Source organism: Astyanax mexicanus, chromosome 2 (assembly GCF_023375975.1).
Source record: "Astyanax mexicanus isolate ESR-SI-001 chromosome 2, AstMex3_surface, whole genome shotgun sequence".
In the NCBI taxonomy this organism is placed as follows: Eukaryota; Metazoa; Chordata; class Actinopteri; order Characiformes; family Acestrorhamphidae; genus Astyanax; species Astyanax mexicanus.
Window position 1 is genome coordinate 11,017,013 of NC_064409.1, and position 23,229 is coordinate 11,040,241.

Here is a 23,229-nt window from a genome sequence, read left to right on the forward strand (position 1 = left end):
AGCTGCAAATTGTGACAGTTTCTTCTTCTTCTGCACAAGATTTTATTGAAATTGAATTGAAGTAAGTTGTTACAGAGTGACAGAAATAGTATTTTCTCTGTTCAAACAGAACAGTGAAAGATAAAGAATAAAGAGAGTGAGGACAGAGTGTGCACCGAACCATGACCCCTGTATCATCATGGTTATCAACACTGTTCACTTTTGGAATTCGTATAAAATTTTTTATGATGAATAGACCAATAGAAAAATGCTCTAAAATTATTTTGCTATTTATAGGTTTATGTTTGAGTAAAATGAACAGTGTTGTTTTATTCTATAAACTACGGACAACTTTTTTCCCAAATCACAATTTTCAAATCTTTCAGACCTCAAATAATACATAATAATAAAAAGTTTTAAGAGTTCAGAAATCAATATCTGGTGGAATAACCCTGGTTTTTAATCACAGTTTTCATGCATCTTGGCATCATGTTCTCCTCCACCAGTCTTACACGCTGCTTTTGGATAAGTTTATGCCTTTACTCCTGGTGTAAAAATTCAAGCAGTTCAGTTTGGTTTGATGGATTGTGATCATCCATCTTCCTCTTGATTATATTCCAGAGGTTTTCAATTTGGTAAAATCAAAGAAACTCATCATTTTTAAGTGGTCTCTTATTTTTTCCAGAGCTTATATATATATATATATATATATATATATATATATATATATATATATATATAGCGAGAGAGAGAGAGAGAGAGAGAGAGAAAGAGAGAGAGAGAGTACCAGTCATCTTTGCACACCTTCTGTTTTTTCTTTATTTCTTTTTTTAATGAATTTTCATGAAAACAATTAAGGGACGCATATGGCATGAACCCAGCTGGGATGGAAAAGCAGCCAACTATTTTTCATCACCTCTAGAAAATACTCCAAGACCGAAAAAAAAATAAAATAAAAATACAATCATGATAAACAGATACATTTTTATTCATATTATTTACTATTAAAGTTCGTATTATATTTTATCCAATAATCTCAATTTTGCAATTTCTATAAAAATGTGTATGATTATGAATCACTACATTGATAACCCAGTCACAGATATAGTTTATCTTTAGCGTTCCTCTTCCCCCTTTCTTTATTAAACTATTGTAATGTTGGAGTTGTTTGAGATACTTGCAGCCTGACATTCTGCTCTTACATCCATCCATCTTTTAAATGCACAAGTGGGAAAACACGAATAACATTCATCTGCTGATTACAGCAGACTCTCTTATGCTGGAGCTGGAGTGTTTTTCTTCTCCTGCTGGTGTTTTTCTGCTCTAGCACACCTGATCCAACTTACCAGCTAATTAACCAGCTTATCCTGAGGTGAAGTGGGAGAGGTAGAGCAGGGAGAACGTTACAATATGAGATGACATAGAAGAAGGAGAAATTTAATGAAACAGCTGGTAAAAAAAAAAAAACATTCAGAGTTCTATTTTTCTGTTCCAGTTCTATTTTTCCAACATGGAAAAGACATATTTGTATATAAAGCACAGCACGGAGGCTTGGTATTGAGCGCTAGCACATTAGCCTTTCAGCACCGGGGTCTTGGGTTCAAGTCCTCTTCTGGGTGGAATGCATCAGTATGGGTTTCCATCCACAGTTCAGAAACATGGAGGTTCCATCAGGTTAATTGGTTACTATAAATTGCTATAGGTGTGTTCTATAGATGCTTTTATGCTCAGATACTCTGTGCAGTGGTTGCAGTTGAGAGTAAGCGGCCCGTGATTGGCTGTCACGTCTCTACGATGATCTCCACAAGTGTTGGTGGAATGTGGAGTGTAAAGAATGTAAAAAAATGGAAAGAATGTAGAGTATAGAGTGAGCGTCCTTGGCTTCTATACAGGCACTATTAAACTTGAAATAATAACTAATTAATTGAATCATACATCAGGGTTCATACACTTTTTAACCAATACATTTCTGTGCTTTCAAGGGGAATTTTCATGACCATACGATTTTTAAAAATCAGTGCAGACATGGACAATAAAACCAAAAATCAACTTAAACTATAAACTATAAATTGATTATAGTAGGCCTATAATGAATATGAAGAAATATTATTTTTTAATAATAAAATGTTTGTCAGATCCTGAGAGTTTTATTGTGTAGAGCTAAATTACTGAATTAACTCTGAGCTGATGTATTTGTTGGCTCAAAATAGATTTTCTCCATCGATAAACTAAAACACAAAGATTTGTAGACCAAATTTCCATGACTTTTCCAAAACTTTTTGGGTATTTTTATTTTTCTAAAACTTATCCAGGCTTGGAAATTGGAATTTGCTATTATCAGATTCCATGACTTTTCCAACGTTTTTCATGGCGGTACAAACCCTGTATATTTACACAAATATATGTATCCCCATGTAATTTTTTTTACCATATATTATATAATATATTTTATCATAAATCACCGCGGTTTTAGAGGGTAAGTACTGTGTACTGTGCAGAGCAAGAACGGATACTTACTGAGTAAATACTGTGTACTTATAGAGTAACAACAGTAAAAATCAGGGGAGGTGTGGGATTATATTACATCATATGAAATCTTGTTGTTTCTGTGTATTAATGAATACATTTTCTTTACAATCTCAGTTTTCTTGATTGTGTTATTACAGATATAAATACAATATTGTTGTATTATTTTAGTCTTGACATTACAACCTATACGTTTTTCTTCCTACTCTACTCCACCCTGACTGTTTTTAAAGCATGAATCAAATTCTTATCTTCTTTTTCAAACTCATAAAATTATTAGAATAATAATACTGTAACTCCCTGGGTGAGACTGGAATGAATACTTCACAATTTCCATGAACAAAGGGCAAAATAATTATATATTATTTTATATGAAAATTGCACTACAAGTTTAGGAAAATTGCAGGATCTCCTGTGCTTTATTTGTACCTACATTTAAGTACTTAAGTACTTGTATTTATACTGATTCACAGAGAACAGTTACACCAGTAGGTGTTGGGAAAGTATAAGGTAAGTTTCAGAAAGTTACCTAGTTTTTACACTCTTGTTCCTGGTTGTGATTTATTTATATCGTTATACAGTTAAGTATCTGTAGGACCCGGTAAGTATTTTGAACATAGACTGTGTATAGCTGGACAGAGCATCGTCTCTCAAAAGTGAAGCCACCACAGGTCGGGCGCCCCCTGCTGTTCAGTTGCAGAAAGCTGTGTAACCCCACCCACCCCCATAGGTTTCAATGGCAAAACGGACAACTTTCAATCACGTTTTTTTCCAATATACTGTAATTCTACCTCTATTAATTAAATATAACAGCTAGTGTAACCTCTGCTTATATTGTAAAATCTTTATATCCCCACAGAATTCGGTTTTTAAAAAGTTATTTAGCTCTATTTAAAAAAGGTGTGGTTATTGTAAAAGTGCTGGTTATGGGCGGGACCAATAACAGACCGTCAGTTCCGCTCCGCTCTGCAGTCTGTGACCGCGAGGCAGCCCTCAGGGGCGGGGTTATTTAAATGAGTAGGCTGCCTCTCCCCAGTCTTTCTCCCCTTCTCTGGTCTCTACTGTGCAGACTCGGGTATCAGGATCGCCAACATGGTGGAAGATTTTGGCTTCATTTTCATTTAATGAATGGGAACGGCGACACAACGTCCATCTTTTTTACAGTCTCTGATTTTGAATGTACTGGTTCATCCAGAGAAGTTACACCATAAGTAAAGGGAACTTACCCTCTAAAACACGGGCTGTATTATAAACCGATACCATATTTTCTGACACTTAGTAGTTACTGGGAGACTGCAGTAACTTAAAGAACAAAAAATACCCCCGTTGTTCTCCGGGCAGAAAGGCTACAGAGATCGCCAGCCGATGGGAGAAGTGTCGAAACGATGGAGGTGGAAAATCTACTGCCCTCCGATGGCCGGCAATTACGCATAAAGGCTGCAGCTCTTAAAATGATCACTCAATAATTCAGGGCAGCTCATTCCTTCCCTCAGGAGTGCACACGCTCTTACTCTCTCTCTCTCTCTCTCTCTCTCTCTTTCTCGCTCTCTCGCTTTTTCTCTCTCTCTCTGCCTCAGAGTGATGGGGAGCAGCCTTCCAGCCCAGGCAGTATGAAATTATTCCTCTCCCCGCTTACTTTTTCCAAAGGACAACGTTATTGCTCAGCGAGGGAACCAAGAAAATGATTTCCCTCTGACTTTACAGAAAATTGTCAGTCAATCGTTGAGGCGAAAATAGCCTCAGAGCACGATTCAAAGATTCTCTATACGAGCCTGATATCAACAGCTGACAGCTACAAAACACGGGTCCTGTCACAGAACGTAAATTATTATATAGCTGCTGTCGATGCCTGTTCTACAGAAATCACTGCTAATCAAACAAATGCAGGGATGTGAATGTTAACAGCGCACTAATTACCCTGTGTGGCTACAGAGGGGCTCCTGATAGAGCTCAGACATATTCTGCAAAATATTCAGCATAACTTAGACTTTCTGCCATATTTCCGAGGTGGAGAAGTGAAAAAAGTGAATTTGGAATTAGCAGAATTTCTGCACTTATAGTAACATGTAGTCTGGTGTTACCTGGTCTCACAATTAATAAACTAAATTAATAAAACAAAGAGTTCCACTGTTACTGGTTTAATTGAGCACACTACAGTAGAGTTTCGATTCTCTGCCCGAGCCCGAACCAATGCCCAACCCGAATTTGGGTCACCTCTTTCCTGGGGCGGTGTCTGATCGGGCTCAGGAAAATGGTCTGTGATTTAGGCCTATGTTTTTTTTATATAAAGCTATGGTGTGATAATCACAATACAGCAAAGCAACAAATCACATTATTAATTGTACTGTTATTAGGTTCCATTTATCACACTGAGAAAGAAATTACAGTGCAGACTAGAAGCTTAAAGTTAGTGAGCTTCTTGTCAAAAGCAATAGTTTTAATTATTGAGACACAGATAAGTGAACCAGGCCTTTCGTTAAGCATCGCAATTCAGAGGTTACAATTTAATATCTTACAATACTGTTAACAGGACAATATATTTCAGAAAAAAACAATATTACTATTGTTTTTTTTTATAAAATTAGAAAAAAGAAAAGCTTATTTTCTAAGCAATCAGAACAGTGGGATCTGAAGACTGCTGTTAATTAGTTGGGTTTTTAAACACAACACAAAGTTAATCACTTGCACTTGCACTGATTTTTAAACTTAAGTGCTGCCACTATGAGCGGGAGATTTGCTGGTTTGGGTCCCGGTCATGCAGCTTGCCATCAGCTGCTGGAGCCCTGAGAGAGTACACAATTGGCCTTGCTCTCTTTGGGTGGGTAGATGGCGCTTTTTCCACATATCACTCCTAGGGTGATGTCAATCAGCACAAGGCTGCATCTGTGAGCTGATGTACTGGAACCGAGTCGCTGCACTTTCCTCCGAGTGCTCTGTGATGCTACTCAACAATTCTACATCAGCAACAGTTTAAAAAAAGAGGCAGTGGCTGAATTACTTCACATGTGTCGGAGGAGGCATGTGCCAGTCTTCACCCTCTTTGTGCTGGATTATTGAGAATTTAGTAATATTATATATAGCAATATATTTCAAAACATCAATATTTTCTCTCTACCTTTGGGTTGGGCCAGCATTAAGTGAACAACGTATTCAAGGGTACAGAGACCAGAGCAAATCTGACAAGGGCCAAAAATAGTTATGGTCAGATTACTGGGTAGAAGCATGTCCAAAACTGCTAGAACTGCAGGGGGCTTCTGATCTGCAGTGATGATAACTCTCTGATAGTGGTCTGAGGAGGGACAAATTCCAAACCGGTGACAGGCCGATAAGCGCCCAAGGCTTATCGATTGCCTCAGGCAACAAAGGCTTTCCCATCTGATCTAAAATGATAGAAGGGCTACTGCGGCACAAACTGGAACAATTTTAAATGAAGGCTACTGGATGAATGCTTAACAAAACATAATGCATTGCACCCTGCTGTGTGTAGGACATTTTTAGTTTAGAGCTGCTTTGCTACACTGGAGGCCTTGCGATCACTAAATTTAAAGATGTACCGGTATTAGTTCATATAAATAAGTAGGGCTGTCAACGTTAAAGCATTAACACATGTGATTCATTTGAAATCAATAACGCATTTTAATTATTTTTTTTTTTTTACATAAATTAACTGCCAAATTTGACCCCAACTTCTGCCGTAATCTGCCCCACCCATCGCACAGATTTTTTTCTGGAGCGGATCACTTGTGGTGAGAACGTGATCTGGTCTCGATCCGACCCAGATATCCAATATTATTTTTTTTACTGATCTAAACTCCTGATAAGATGCAGTTTAATCTGATATATTTGCCAAATAATATACTGCTATGAACAAACGCTGTCTCTGCTGCTGCTCCAGGCTGTTTACACATGCAGTATGTGCAGCGTTCACTGCTCACATCTGCACTGCACGTTCCATTGAAAACACTGTGTTTAAAAACACACAATCTTCTCGCTATAATTAACTTTCTTGCTCCTGCACCAGACAGCTCTGGCCAATCAGAGGAGACAATCTGTTCACCTGGTTTATTGATGCGCATTTTAGTGCATTTAGGTTTATGCCTGTGTGAAACCAAACCAAACCGAGTGAGAAAACGCTTTAAATAAATAACATTATCAACTGATCTGGACTACAGAAATAAACTACAGGTGTGAAAACACTCTTTTATACTCTTTAGCAAATTCTAAGCAAGTTCTAATTCAGAAATCCTTATAACCAAGCTGAGATATTTATAATAAAGTAAAACAAAGAAAGAGTTAAGTTTCTTCTATCCAATTTATGATGCATTCTTTATTCCAGCGGTATCCCACGTTGGCTTTATCTCCCCTCAAAGATACAAGCATATACTAGTATTTTAATTGACAACACTAATATAAAAAAAATGCATTTTACTTTTCTTACATTCATTTTTTTATTAACATAAAAAAACTTGCATCTTAAGAATAACAAGTGTGATTAATCGCAGTTAATCGCAGAATTTGTTGTGATTAATCTGATTACATTTTTTAATCAATTGACACCATTAAGTATAAGTAATCAATGCAAAAATCCAGTATTCCCACAGGGACTGTTCTCTTACTTATTCTTGCAACATTACAGCTCCTACGGTAACTGACAAGGAGCAAACTGTTATGGCCAGACAGTGTCAGGGCATCTCCAAAACGGGAAGGGTTGTGAGATCTTCCAGTCAGTGGTGATGAATACCTACTGACAGCAGTCTGAGGAGTGACAATTCCCAAACTGGCAAGAGGGTGTTGAGCGCCCGGAGCTCAATGATGTGCAAGGGCATCGAAGGCGTTCCCATATAGTCTTTACCGGAACAATTTACACAAACATTTTACAGTGTGGGACCACATTTCAATGTCATGCTGTTAACCAATTCAGTGAATGAGGGAGTGGGGCAACTTATACTAGTGCATCTCAAAAAATATCATTGAATATCATAGAAAAGTTACTTTATTTTTAGTAATTTAGTTTAATTTAAAACAGAGTGATCTATTTTAACAGTTTACTTCTTTTATTTGTGATGATTATGGCTTACAGCCAATGAAAACATAAATATCAATGTCTCAGAAAATCAGAATATTATATAAGGCCAACTGGCACTTTTGGCAGTGTGCCAAGTCCTGCTGGAAAATAAAATCCGCATTTCTGACTTTGGACTTGATTAAACACAGTGGATCAACACCAGCTGATGACATGGCTCTCCAAACCATTAAAGAAACAGATACAAGACTACAGTCTATACTTTTAGAATTGCAATATATATTGCAATACTTTGATACATAATTATTTTTTCTTACACCAATTCTATCGCAAAGAAATACATTATTTTAGGCAGGTAGTTGTAAAATCTAGCAACAGAATTCTCACAAAAGTTACTCATAAAAGGGGCTCTGAGTGGTCCAGTTTTCTAAAATGATGCCACTGGTTCGAATCCCGTTCATGCAGCTTGCCAACAGCTGCTGGAGCCCTGAAAGAGCACAATTGTGTAGCTGGCGCTCTTTCCCCTCAAAACTCCTAGGGTGATGTCGATCAGTACAAAGAGTTTGTGAGCTGATGTATTGGAACCGAGTCGCTGCGCTTTCCTCCGAGTGCTCTGTGATGCTACTCAGCAATGCTGCATCAGCAGCAGTTTGAAAAGATGAGGTGGCTGAATGACTTCACATGTGTTGGAGGAAGCATGTGCTAGTATTCACCCTCCTTGTGCTAGGGCATCACTAGGGATGGGGGATATACAGCTGAGAAGCAGCTGAATGGGTGGGACAATTGGTCTAGCTAATTTGGGAGAAAATGGGGAAAATATATATAAACCCAAAAAAAACAATAATAGAAGGTAATAACAGGCAAAGGCCAAAAACATCAGACACATCCCTGAAGCATTTTGTTTAAAGTCATCTGTCTGAACTGACAGAACTGATAAACAAATCAAAGATGCTGCAATAAGGTATCAACAATTGACGGAAACAAAATTGTGGCCCGTCATAGAAAATAATGTAATAAAGTAATAATTGTGTATTTCATTCTCCTCTACATGTTGCCTGACTAATCTAAAGGCTGTGATTGAACTGCTAATCAAACACTGATATTGACAGACGAAAGGAATTGGATTGAAATACGTATAAATCACATTAATATCATATAATTATTATGTGGGTCCAGGATGGCAGGCCTTTGGCAGGGTTCAGACTTTAATCACACTGCCAAATCTCAGCATGGGGGGGGCAGAAAGAGCAGGGTTGGGGTGAGGAAGTGAGGCACACTGTGCTCTCTCAGACCTTCACCAGCACACAATCACAGAGCCCCGAGCTTGTTTTTTTTTTTTTTGAGAGGATAGCTGGCCAGGAACCGCGGCTTCCAGTTCACAGCTTGCCCAGGATTGGCTTATGCTGATGGTTTGTAGATATCAAACAGGTGGCAGACAGCTCGGCTCAAATATAATGAATGGGTTTATTTTTATCTCTTCTTTTTTTTTTTTTTTTTTGAGTAACGGTCAGCAGGAGCACAAGGAGTTCAAGGAGTTCCAGTGTGAAGAGACGGAGAGGCTGCAAACCCTAACAGGCTTAGGCCTGGGTGTGCAGAACAGGATTTTCAGCACAACTTTATCCCAGACGTGCACACTCCAGCATATTATCAAAGTCGGAAATTGAATTTGGCCGGCACAGATAATCTGGTGGTCAGAGAGGTTAAAGTAGGTCAGAACACAAAAATAAACACATCAGCAACCACCTAGACTACCCCACACGTCACTTGGGCTCTTCAAGCTCCTAGGGTTGAAGCGCTGAAGCATCCATCTGTCCACCACTAAACTCAACAACAGCTTCTTCCCTGAGGCAGTCAGGTGACCAAACTGTCACCTCAACACCCAACATCTACCTGTATCAATGCTCTTCTCAAACATCCATCCAAGACTGACTTCAAACTTCTGAATCATCATTTAATACATACACAGCTACACTTTTAATAGTTCTCTGGTCTGTTCTCTGCAAAGAATCTGTAAGTCAGCCAATCAGTTTTTTTTTTTTGGTGTAGGCAGGCAGTGTTTTTTACCCCCTCCTGGACGAGATGCGTTCAGGAGCATCATGGCTCCCATCAATACTCATTTCACCTCTGACTACTCTACAGTAAATTCATTTCTGGTAAAAGTAAAGAATAATGAAGGTCTTGCCCGCTGAACAGTTTATAATAGTGCTGGGATGTCTGCACAAATCCAATTTACCCTGATCTCCATGTTTTAGGACTGTGGGAAACCCAGGTTCATTAATTAACAGTGCTTACTACAGACTTATTACTACAGACTACAGAACTAATTATTCAATGACACAAAGACACAGTAAAATGGAAGTACCAAAGTGTTAATCCTAATTCCTTAATGACTTTTTGATATATATGAATTTATAGCTGCAGAACACAGAACTCAAGAGCTTGCCTTGAAGACTGAATCAGATTTAAAACCCTGACGCTGGCCTACAAAGCCAAAAATGGATAATTTCTTACTCGATGGCAATGGGTAACATGAGCTCTTTGAGCTTCCAGTGCAGCTTGGCTCGATCCGCGATCCCTCAATACCCATTAAAGACGGACATCTTGACTCTTCTCTGTCCTGATACTGAAGTGGAGGAATTAACTTTCACTGGATCTCAGGACAGAAAAGTTGCTTGCGGTCTTCAAACGCAGACTAAAGACCCATCTTGTAATTTAAAAAGTTCCTAAACGTATAGTTTTCTCTTAGGTGTTCAGCATTATAGAAGCCAAATGTTTTTTTTCTGATGCTAGTCTCTACAAACTAGCTATGGATATTTTTGAAGTAATCAACTAAGCACTTTTGCAAATTACTCTGGATAAGGCGTGAATTATCTACATAAGGCGTCTGCTAGATACTTAAATGGAAGTGTAAATGGAAGAGCTCCTCCTGAAAAGCTGTGACTCTTCTGCAATAAAACAGATCTGCTGTTTGTGTTCCCATGTTTCAACCCTGCTGTAAACTGTTTAATTAGTAAAGGCAGGAAGTTGATAAAGCGTGCGCTGCTGCCTGAAGCAGAAACGTGACGCAGTCTGGTTGGAGGCAGTGTGGATTGGAGGCAGGGCTGCTTGAACTCGGTGTGGCGTGTGGAGTGGTACTCGGGTAATGATTGCTACACTTACATTTTAGAGATGACTCATCAAACTGATCACGTCCCTGTGGTAAACCAACCTCTCATCACACATTTTACACCCAGCATTTTCTTACCATCTGCTAATGTAGAGCGCGCCCACACTCAGCCCACGGACAGGTTCTCTGCTCTTTTAGCTCTCAGGGCCAAGAGGAATGAAGTGCATTTATATGTTATATGCGTTTATTGTGCGTACGTTTAAACCTCATCATTCACAACCTTATAGAATGTACTCCCTATTCATGAGCTTGTTTCAAAAGCACATTCTCATTTGTACTGTACTAGACTGTTTTCACCTTTCAGACTGTTCTAGAATCCTTCTCACACATTCACACTCTTCTAGAATCCTCCTCTACACATTCACACTGTTCTAAAATCATTATCTTCCCATTCATACTGCTCTAGATTCTAGAATCCTCCTCTCCACATTCAAACTGTTCTAGAATCTTCCTTTCCCTATTCACACTGTTCTAGAATTCTTCCCTACACATTTACACTTCTAGAATCCTCCCCTACACATTCACAATGGTTTAGAATCCTTGTCTTCCTATTCAAACTGCTCTAGATTCTAGAATCCTCCTCTCCACATTCACACTGTTCTAGAATCTTCCTTTCCCTATTCACACTGTTCTAGAATTCTCCCCTACACATTCACACTGTTCTAGAATCCTCCCCTACACATTCACACTGGTTTAGAATCCTTGTCTGCCTATTCAAAGTGCTCTAGATTCTAGAATCCTCCCCTACTGGTTTAGAATCCTTGTCTTCCTATTCAAACTGCCCTAGATTCTAGAATCCTCCTCTTCACATTCACACTGTTCTAGAATCCTCCCCTACACATTCACAATGTTCTGGAATCATCCTTTCCAAATTAAGACTGTTCGAGAATCCTCCTCCCTACATTCACACTGTCCTTGAATCCTTCTCTTCCCATTCACACTGCTCTAGATTCTAGAACCCTCCTCTCCACATTCACACTGTTCTAGAATCTTCCTTTCCACATTCACACTGTTCTAGACTCTTCCTTTCCCTATTCACAGTGTTCTAGAATCTTTCTTTCCCTATTTACACTGTTCTAGAATCCTCCACTCCATATTCACACTGTTCTAGAATTCTTCGCTTCCTATTCAAACTGCTCTAGATTTTAGAATCCTCCACTCCATATTCACACTGTTCTAGAATCTTCCTTTCCCTGTTCACACTGTTCTAGAATCTTCCTTTCCCTATTCACACTGTTCTAGAATCTTCCTTTCCCTATTCACACTGTTCTAGAATCCTACCCTACACATTCACACTGTTCTAGCATTCTTCGCTTCCTATTCAAACTGCTCTAGATTCTAGAATCCTCCACTCCATATTCACACTGTTCTAGAATCCTTCTCTACACATTTACACTGTTCTAGAATCCTCCTTTCCATTTTTACAGTTCTAGAATCCTCCTCTCCATGTTCATACTATTCTAAAATCGTTCTATCCCCATTAACACTGTTCTAGAATCCTCCATATTTACAGTTCTAAAATCCTTCTCTCCATATTCACACTGTTCTAGAATCCTCCACTCCATATTTACACTGTTCTAGAATACTTCTCTCCACATCCACAGTGTCCTAGAATTCTCTTCCAATTTAGTCTGTTCTAGTATCCTTCTCTCCACACTCAAAGTTATATAATCCTCCTTTTTAAATGTCGACTGTTCTAGAATCATCCTCTCCACATTCACACTGTTCTTGAATCCTTCTCTTCCCATTCACACTGTTCTAGATTCACAGACAAAATGTATGATATGAACTTTTTGTGTGCCATGTTATAATTTGAAGGTTCTAAATCGTTAGATTGGAAGGTTTGCTGGCCACAACAAAACGCATACTGTGCAGTGTGTGTGCATTTTTAGTCTGGAGGTCCTCACCTGCTACATCAAACTCGATCTCCAGCGTGACTTTGCTGGTGATGGTGGAGTCCCGCAGCAGCTGGTTGGTCTCCTCCAGCGTGCTGTCCTCGGTGGGGATCCCGTTGATGGACAGGATGCGGTCACCGATCTGCAAGATGCCGCACCTGCACACAGACCACCGCCAGTAAGTCAACTCATTACCCAGAAAGCCCACGCAGAAACAGAGGGGCACGTTTCTGTCACTTCCCAGATAATCAGTCTTCCCTGGCTATGGAAGGAAACAGGGAGGCGTAGAGAAATCCAAGCACTTGAGCTCAACTCAGTGTAGAACTCAAGTGTTATTCATTACTATTATTAAAAAATTTAATGTTTTATTAGGGCTGAGTCACCATTACTCATTCCATCCTGTTGTGCATGAAGCAATTTAGTCTTTTTGAGCACTGTGTGGAAAAAGAACTTCTTATATCAGGGACAGTAGTCAGGAAATAGGATATTTTTAATTGTCAAAATTTGCAAACAAAATGTCTAAACAATAAGGGGTTTACATCAGGAACCAATCATTACAGGTCTATGACCCAAATACCTAATAGCATATCATCTGTAAAACATGGTGGAGTTGAGCTGCACATTGAATTCTGCCGTGATTTGATCAGTCGTGGTTTTATGTTTTTTTGGATACAATCCGGGTTAGCACCCGAACATCCCTTTCAGACAGCTTCCTCTTACAGCGTCCACAGTTAATCCTGTTGGATGTGGTTCGTCCTTCTTGGTGGTATGCTGACATTACACTGGATACAGTGGCTCTTGATATATCACAAAGACTTGCTGTCTTGGTCACAGATGCTCCAGCAAGACGTGCACCAACAATTTGTCCTCTTTTGAACTCTGGTATGTCACTTATAATGTTTTGTGCATTGCAATATTTTGAGCGAAACTGTGCTCTTACTCTGCTAACTGAACCTTCACACTCTGCTCTTACTGGTGCAATAATGTGCAATTAATGAAGATTGGCCATCAGGCTGCTCCAGTTTAGCCATGAAACCTCCCACACTAAAATGACAGGTGTTTCAGTTTCATTGTCCAACCCCTGTATGATGACATAGATGAAATTGTTATGTTGGCTTGATGCTCAGCAATTTTAACTGGACTTTTCCTGCAGTTTCTAGGAGGAGTTTTGGGTTGTTAAAAAAGAGGCAGATGACAGATTTAGCATTATAGCTTTTCAGCATTTACATAGCATCTTAAACCACCTCCTGACATTGTTTAAGAGATTAGATTTTTATTTCACACTATGTTGCACTACCTGAAGAAACCTTTTCCAGTATTTCCAATAAAGTTACGTTATAGCTCGGGATGTTATAACTTCCTATGGCAGCAGCAATGAATCATAGCGGCTAGCGCAGTGCAGTGCATTGAAATGAATGGGCGTGATCCGCGCACTTCAGTCGAGCGGAGTCCTTTAACGGTATCTTGGCTCCGTTCGACGGCGAAATCCAAATCGTCTGCGACAGCTCATGGCTCTCTAGTTACAATAATCTACAGAATGGCGTTCTTTGATTGTGAGCATTATATTTCTGGAGGCCCCGTCATGGTAAATAATAGGCCTGTCTCCATCTCTTATTATTAAAAGGTCCATGTCCATCAATACAATTACAATTACAGCAGCTAATGCCAAAGCTGTCGCTGGGGTCTGGTAATTACTCGGAGGTTTGGGCGTAAATCCTGTCAGCTGCTACACGTGTAAGTTCATTTGGATGCCAGCTGAGGCAGGCTCGCTCCGGCAATTAAAGCTAAGTGCTTTAGCCTCTCGTGTAGCCGAGCATTCAATCAGCCCACATTCTGACTGGAGCTTTGGCTTATCGCGGCCAGGCGCCGATGCATCAAGCAGAAGACTTACATTACATGATGAAGTCTGATAGATTGGGCGCGGAGTTGGTGCTTGGAAAAAGTCAAGCGGTGGGAGATAAGCGGCTGATGCAACTGCGAGAGCTTGCCGGGTTTGTGGGGGTGTGGGTGTGGAATGTGCATGATGGGGATTGGAGATAAGAGCAATGAGATTTTAGATTAAAAAAAATAAATAAATAAAATGAAATGCTCTCCTCCCTCAGGGCAGATCCAGAGTCACAGATAGCGCAAACAATTACACGTTTCAGATGCTTCCCAGATTAGAATAGGAAAGCATCAGCACTCCAGCAAATCCGGCGCTTTAATCAAGTGCGAAAATATTTTTTTTATAATTTTTTTGCCAGTGCTTCGGTCTCACCTCTCGGCCGGGCTGTCGGGGTCCATGTAGGCGATGAGCGGCGGAGAGGTCAGCGTTTCCGTGGCAAAGACCCCTCCTTGGAGCTGGATTCCGAATCCCATGATGGAGTCGCTGATGAGAGTCACTTCAGTGGTCTCCGTGTGGACCACCTGACCAGCCAGGCCCACAGTGCTGGAGGCTAGAGACACTGGAATAAAGGGAAGAGCGAGAGAGCAGATATAAGAATTGCACCCTAGAGCCCAATTTAGAAAAAAACGCATCATTGCTTGCTTTTTCAAGACATGCGTGATGTTGACCGTAGAGAGGGGTCCTAATAAACAAGAGTGGCTGCTGAGCTGAGGGACACCCTGTGAGAACCTGTAGATAAAGCTTTAACATCCATTCAGATATTCCAGAAGATATCTCCATATGTAGGGTTTCAGCAGTGGCATTTTTTTATGGTATATAAATATGGTGTACGAAAATGCATGATTGTCTCATAGCATGGGTGTTGGCTGACTACCAATATCGTAAAAAAAAAAGACCCAGTGTCCTCATATGGGGACATTACATTTCTGCTTCTCTGCACCAAGATACTCTAATCATTTTTTAAAACATTGACCCTTTGGCCTCATATGGAGACACTGACCATACCATCTAGTGGTCACAACATGACAACATTACACTAATTTGGTTGAAAACCAATTGGCGGGAAGCCCAGTCAAAGGTTTTTACAGCCATTCCAGACAGAAGCAAGGGCCGGGTAAAAATGATAAATGATCCTCCACTTTTATGTTTGAAATTAGTTTATTTTATTTTTTGTAGAAAGCTAACATTTAGTTGTTGCACTAATTTTGTCCTTCTGATCCCAAATGGAAAGGGTCTTTTTTAAATGTTAAAGTAAACCACCGTCCCCACATGAGGACACTGTTTTTTTTTTTTTTGACTTCCTGTACAAGGACAAAGTTTAGTTTTTTATACTTCTAAGGTCCTAGTAATCCCAAATAGCTAGGAGAAAGTAAAAAAATGTCAGGCATATGTCCAAGTCTCAGGAGGATATAAGAAAAGGGAAGATTTCACAAAACGCATACACATCTCCTTCGACCTGCAGAGCCCCTTTAAATTTTAGTAACTACTAAGAAACCAGAACCTTGTGATATTAATATCGTAATCGTGGTGGTTCATAACAAAAAAACTCAGTAGAAATTTAAAGTCTATGCAGAATTTGACTGGAATCCATTGCAGTGATGATAGGACTGGACTAATATGGTCAAAATTTCTAGTTTTAGTAAGGACCCTGGCTGCAGCATTATTTCAACTGATAATGACTCGTTACGTATAATTTGACTTAGAAAAAGGCAGAAAGTAGCAAAACTCATTTTAGTTCATCCCCTCTCTTAAAAAAAAAAAGAACTAAAATCTGCAGCATGTGATTACTTTGAATACTCACTAAACAAAAGCAGGGTTTATTGAAAAAACATTCAACAGCTATCAGCAACAGTAATCCAGCTTGGATTAGCATTTAGCAACAGTTAGCATCACAGAAAAAAACACAAAGCAAGCCTGCTGAGGTTGGCTGTTGGCACTGCGGCTAATCCATCTCTGCTCCAACTCTGGAACAAGGCTGGATGTTGCTACATGTCTGTTGGTTGCTACATGGTGGCTTTAACAGGGCTGAGAGTTGCTGTTAGCATTGTGGCTAACACAATCCAAGCCTGCTGAGATTGACTGTTAGTAATGTGGCTAACCTGATCAAACACTGCAAAAGCAGGCTTTTGTGTTTATTAATATTGCAGCTTGAACATGAATAAGCCCAACTGTTAACAGGCTTCATAGCCCAGGCTTAGTCATAATGCACATACAGTAGTATTGCAAAAGTAGTCATACCCCTTGGACTTTTTCACCTCACAACCACAAACTTAAATGTATATTTATTAAATGTATATTTTATTGAGTGAAGTACAAATTTAATCAAATAGAAATCTGAAAAAAGGTGTGACATGCCAATTATTTAGCTCCCTTTACTCTGAAACCCCTATTTAAAATCCAGCATAATCAAACCTGAGCTTTGGATTTCTGCAGCTCCTCCAGAGTGACCATTGGCCTCTTGGCTGCTTCTCTAACCTGTACTCTCCTTGCACAATCTGTCAGTTTGGATGAATGCCCAAACCTCGGTAGGTTTGAACAGTGCTCAGTGTGATGCTTAAATCTTATGTATAATATGTTTTTATAACTTTATAACCCCTGCTTTAAACTTCTCCAGACTTCTTTATCTCAGACCTGTCTGACCTACCTGTGAGTTCCTTGGTCTTCATGATGCTGTTTGTTCACAAGTGTTCTCTAACAAAGCACTCTGGCCTTCACAGAACAGATGTTGTTTTTATACAGAGGCTAAATTTAACAGAGCCGTTCACTCTGAACTAATTAAGTGACTTCTGAAGGTTGCACTTAATTGTTTGCACTGGATTTTATGTAGAGGATTTAAAGTAAAGGTGGCTGAATGCTTTTGTACACGTAACACTTTTTTTTCACAGATTTTTATTTGATTAAAAGTCAAAAAAAATTATGTGCAACTTTGTTTTGGTCTATCACTTAAAATCTCAATTAAATACATTTAAGTTTGTGGCTGTATTGTTCATCGATGCACAGTGACACCATCTGCAGCCAGATGATGCTGCAGCTCTTTGGAGGTGGTCTGTGGATTGTCCTTGACTGTTCTCACCATTCGTCTTCTCTGCCTTTCTGATATTTTTCTTGGCCTGCCACTTCTGGGCTTAACAAGAACTGTCCCTGTGGTCTTCCATTTCCTTACTATGTTCCTCACAGTGGAAACTGACAGGTTAAATCTCTGAGACAACTTTTTGTCTCCTTCCCCTGAACAACTATGTTGAACAATCTTTGTTTTTGGATGTTTTGAGAGTTGTTTTGATGAGCCCATGATGCCACTCTTCAGAGGAGATTCAAATAGGAGAACAACTTGCAATTGGCCACCTTAAATACCTTTTCTCATGATTGGATACACCTGGCTATGACGTACAAAGCTCAATGAGGTTACCAAACCAATTTTGTGCTTCAGTAAGTCAGTAAAAAAGTAGTTAGGAGTATTCAAATCAATAAAATGATAAGGATGCCCATACTTTTGCACCGGTCAAATGTTGGTTTAATGCATATTGCACATTTTCTGTTAGTACAATAAACCTCATTTCAATCCTGAAATATTACTGTGTCCATCAGTTGTTAGATATATCTAAAATGGCTGCTGCAAACACCCAGATGTTTAGAACTAAAAATGATTAAGATTAATAGGGTTGCCCAAACTTTTTAATATGACTGTAAAACCCACTTGTTTACTCATTTTAAATCCCAATTTAATCCTACAGAAGTCACCCAGTGCCTGTGTACTAGTCTGTGATCTATCATATTCATTATTCTATTTGTTATACATGTCCTTTTATTGCTTTAGGGTATTTTTGAAATAATGTCTTATATATCTTGATATTTTCTGAGATTGTGAAAGTCCCATACCACTGCAATGCAATGCCGAGATGCACCTATCATGAAAGGTCTCTGAAGAGCAGGACCTTGATCATCCTGAATTGGATCTGTGGCCCTCTCTCCACAGGTCACATGTTTGTAGAGTCCTGTCTGCACAAGCAGTGTGATAGCAGCACCATCCTTTTGATGGAGAGCTCCATTATCCTCAGAATCCTATCATAGCACAAGAGCCTTTCGGGAAGCTCCTATAGATTAGGTGAGGAGAGTTATGGCGAGCTTGGAGTGGCGCTATCTTCTGCTTCTGTGATGAAACGGACACATCTTCACTATCTAAATAACTTTCTGATACAGTGAGGGGGATTCTTCTGAAGCTGGAATAGTGTTTGTAGCCTGGAGAAGATGTTTGCTAGTGTACGTCTGAGCACCATATAGAGTGACAGCTAGGGTTTTATGAGTCAGAGACTCTGAACTGTGCATGTTGCCGTATGTTGTTTTTTAGGCCCAAACATAAGCGAGTGAGCTGCTCCACCCACGCTCTTAGCCATGGGCGTACATGACTGGTTCAGCTGTAGATCTCTGCAGTTCATCCAGAGTGATCATAGGCCTCTTGGCTGCATCTCTGATCAGTCTTCTCCTTGTTATAGCTGAAAGTTTAGAGGGATGGCTTGGTCTTAATAGATTTGCAGTGGTCTGATACTCCTTCCATTTTAATATGATCGCTTGCACAGTGCTCCTTGAGATGTTTAAAGCTTGGGAAATCTTTTTGTAATCCAAATCCAGCTTTAAACTTCTCCACAACAGTATCTCAGACCTGCCTGGTTTGTTCTCCTTGGTCTTTATGATGATCTCTGTGCTTAAAACAGAACTCTGAGAGAGTTCTCTCACAGAGCAGGTGCATTTATACGGAGACTTGATTACACACAGGTGGATTCTATGTATCATTATCAGTCATTTAGGTCAACATTGGATCATTCAGAAATCCTCACTAAACGTCTGTTTGAAGCTTGAAATGTGGCAACAGGTTGAAAAGTTCAAGGAGGCTGAATAATTTTGCAATGCACTGTATATCAAGTAAGTTTTATCGACTGTGGCTCACATTTCTATCGAGGAAAAAGTTATTTCGCGATAATTATCAGTATCATTTTATCGCACAGCACAACTGCTGACACACAAACAGCTTGTCTGGTCCCTGCAGATAAGTAATTCCAATAGAATAAGATCTCCGGAGCAGATAAATTCAAATGAACCTATTGTGTCTAGAGGGGTATTTTAAAAGAATCTCATCAAAGAAAAGTGTATTTAACCCCTTCTATTATGTTTATTCGTCAGGAACAGCAATGGTGTTCCGGGGTTAATTTAAACTGGTGCATGTTTAATTATCCAAAAGATGCCTGAAACCCAAAAAAATCCTTACAAGCAGAGTATTTTGTGTTTTTTTTTCCCCTAACCCCATTGCTAATAATTCTATGAATGTTTAGTCCAATGGTGTTTGTTACCTCCAACAGGCAGTGGTTCAATTAGGATAATTCACTCATTTTTTATTAAATTAATTAATGTTCAAACTTTTTTAATGTTTCACTACTTTATACTTTATACGTTGATTACACTTTTTAAGCCAAGCAGGTGAAGTTTCATACTAAAAAAATACTTTTAACTATTTTTCCTAAATCTTCAAACTTTAAGACGGGTCAAATTGACCCGAAACATAAAACGTATATTTATTCATATTCTCTGGACATTTTCACCATTCCAGCAGATATACCAACAAAGCACAGCGTTGCTCAGTATAAATTATTCAGTACTTTTCAAATATTCTCTAACAGAAACCCTTATTCAAACACAAAAAGTGTTAAAAAAAGTGAAATTTTCAGCCAAAAAATAAATAAAAATAAAATAAAAATAGGTTGCTGAATTTTCAGTGCATCCCTACACTGAATGAAAATTCTCAGATTCTCACAGGAACGCTCCAGAATCTAGTAGATAATCTTTCCTAGACAGTAGAGAGAGAGTTACTCCAACAAAAGCAGCATAAACCCTTTTTAATTCCCTTGTTTAAAAAAAACAAAAAAACAAAAAACAAACAAACAATAAATTAGCAGGAGTCCCAATACTTTTATCCACTAAAGCAAATTTTTGGAGAAAAAATCAGAATGCTCAGTTTCCAAGAGTAGATCCAAACACATCATGTTGTCTCATCTATATCAAATATTATTAAACAAAATGATATCTGTGCCATGTCGCCATGTATCTCTGCTTCAACTTGACGATCCTCTGTTTTTAAAAACGGAATAATTTACGGGCGTCCTTGAGTTCTGCTCTCCACCCGCTCACACCAAATTATTCCCTCGTAAAAATAATGTACTGTCACATTAAGTGCCACAACGAAGGTGAGGTGACATCATTTATGCCTTTAAAGGAGCCAGGATGAGGAGCTGGTGAAATTACGCCGATACGCCAAAAGTCATGGGATGGCAGTGTTATTAGCATGTGACGTGATCACAAGGGAATGTGGCTTCAGGGAATGGCTTGCAAATGCCCAGACTTATATACATATATATATACAGCTCTGGGAGAAAAAAAATAAAAATAAGCGACCACTTAAAAACGATGAGTGTCTTTGATTTTAACCAAATTAAAAACCTCTGAAATATAATCAAGAGGAAGATGGATGATCACAAGCCATCAAACCAAGATAAACTGCTTGAATTTTTGCACCAGGAGTAAAGGCATAAAGTTATTTTAAAGCAGTGTGTAAGACTGGTGGAGGAGAACATGATGCCAAGATACATAAAAAACTGGGATTAAAACCAGGGTTATTCCACCAAATGTTAATTTCTGAAGTCTTGATGAAAACTTTACGAATATGAACTTGTTTTCTTTGCATTATTTGAGGTCTGAAAGCTCTGCATCTTTTTTGTTATTTCAGCCATTTTCTGCACATAAATGCTCTAAATGACAATGTTTTTACTTGGAATTTTGGAGAAATGTTGTCTGTAGTTTATAGAATAAAACAACAATGTTCATTTTATTCAAATATACCTATAAATAGCAAAATCAGAGAAACTGATTCAGAAGCTGAAGTGATCTCTGAACACTGGCTAGCATGCTTATGACAAAGCAATATGAATTATCAGAGATAATTGATGGTCGATAGTGCCAGATTTCTGAAGTTGTGTGGACATTTAACATTCCTCGATTCACTTTTATTTTTTTTATAAAACTAAATCATTTTTGGGTGTCCTTGAGTTCTGCTCTCAGTCATTTCACACAATCACACAACTTATTTGTAATAAAAATATTGTAGTCACAATAACAGTGAAGTGACATCATTAAAGCCTTCAGAGGTGAAATTAGATTTTATTCATTATTAAAAATATAACCTTTTCTCCAGCCTTGATTAACTCAAGTGTAATATGGTTAAGCCTCTCACACAAAACAGGCAGAAATGTCATGTGTTCACAGAAATGTCACGCACTTCATTGTTATAAACATTTGATCTAACCCAGATAAGAGAGAGCCTAGCTGCCAGTTTATCCAGGATCAGTGCAATGAGATTTAAATTAAAAAATAATGAATTAGTAAAATAATATTTATAATCATTTTAAAAAAAAGGGGTGTCCAAACTACGGCCCGCGGGCCATTTAAAGAGTCTAAAAGCGGAGAGGGTGCGCATTTCTAGCGCAGAAAAACGGGCCAAAGAGTCTAAAAGTTGTCGTAATTAAGGAGTTTAATATTAAGAGACATCATGAAATAAAACATCAATTTAAAAATCTTAGTTTACACAACACTGTCAAAGATAAAGATAGTAAGTCGAGTAAAATGATCTGTTAATGAAAGTAATCAGGAAAATGTATTATTTAAAGTGGTATATTTCATTATTTGTTTTATTATAGAGTCTGTGGCCCGTGACTTCAAATATATTTCTCCTTCTGGCCCCCAACAAAAAAAGTTTGGACACCCCTGTTTTAAAATATATGGTAACACTTTAAAATAAGGCTCTATTATAAAGGGCTTATAAATAATTTATAAAGTACTTTATTATAGTTATAAATAAATTGTAAATACTTTAAAACATTAATAAGCCCTTAATAAACACATATAGATAGAAAGAACATCAGTGACAATGACTTTTTAACATATGTAATAAAAATAATATAGAAAGTAAATGTATTAGTCATTTAATATATTATTTTAGTTAAATTAATAATGTTAATAACAGAAATGTTAATGCTGACTGATGGAAAAGACAAAGTAAGATAAGCATCTAGTAGTAAGATTTGAGGTTTAACAGTATAAATGATTGAAACCACTATTTGGTACACAACAGGCCACTGTTGCCTTTTCTATTTATGTCTAGTAACTGCTTATTAATGGTTTATAACCTAATTACTAAGCATTAATAAACCCCTTTATAAACTATGTATAAAGCCTATAAAACTGAGCCTTATTTTAAAGTGGTACCAAATATAATAGTAAAGATAAAAATGGATGAAGGTTAGTAAGGTGGTGAGATTTGTAAATTTGTGCAAATAAAACTGCAAAAAACTCAAAAACTGTTAAATAACATCCGGCACTGAGATGCAAAAAAAAATAAAAATAAAAATAAAAACATGAAATTAGCATCTGCACTTGGCACCGATCTAGCAGTAATTCTAGAAACAAGCATCTCACAAGTGCTGGAAGCCGACACCACATCAATTTACACTGTACAAACTAAGTGCTTGATCCCTCATTTGCTTCAATTAACATTCTGTCAGGCTGTATTTAAGCAGTTTTGCAAAAACAACATACTCGTTTGGTCCCTTTCTATAGATAACAGTGTCTCGTAGTGTGTCAGAGAGAATCCATTAGCAAGTCTATTTAAATGTGCCCTAGAATGAAAAGCTGCGTTTACCTTGGCATAGATGAA

The 23,229-nt window shown here is 38.4% G+C and overlaps 1 protein-coding gene across 17 annotated transcripts in view; it reads right to left on the reverse strand.

Annotated features, from left to right (window-relative positions):
• grip1 (glutamate receptor interacting protein 1) overlaps window positions 1–23,229 on the reverse strand; it is a 554,262-nt gene that overhangs the window by 57,273 nt on the left and 473,760 nt on the right. For all 17 annotated transcript variants that reach the window (XM_049473333.1, XM_049473330.1, XM_049473334.1 and 14 more), the window contains 2 exons: window positions 14,847–15,033; window positions 12,602–12,747 (listed from right to left, as the gene is read on the reverse strand). In XM_049473333.1, the coding sequence (XP_049329290.1) occupies window positions 12,602–12,747; window positions 14,847–15,033 (333 nt within the window). The remainder of the gene's footprint in view (window positions 1–12,601; window positions 12,748–14,846; window positions 15,034–23,229) is intronic.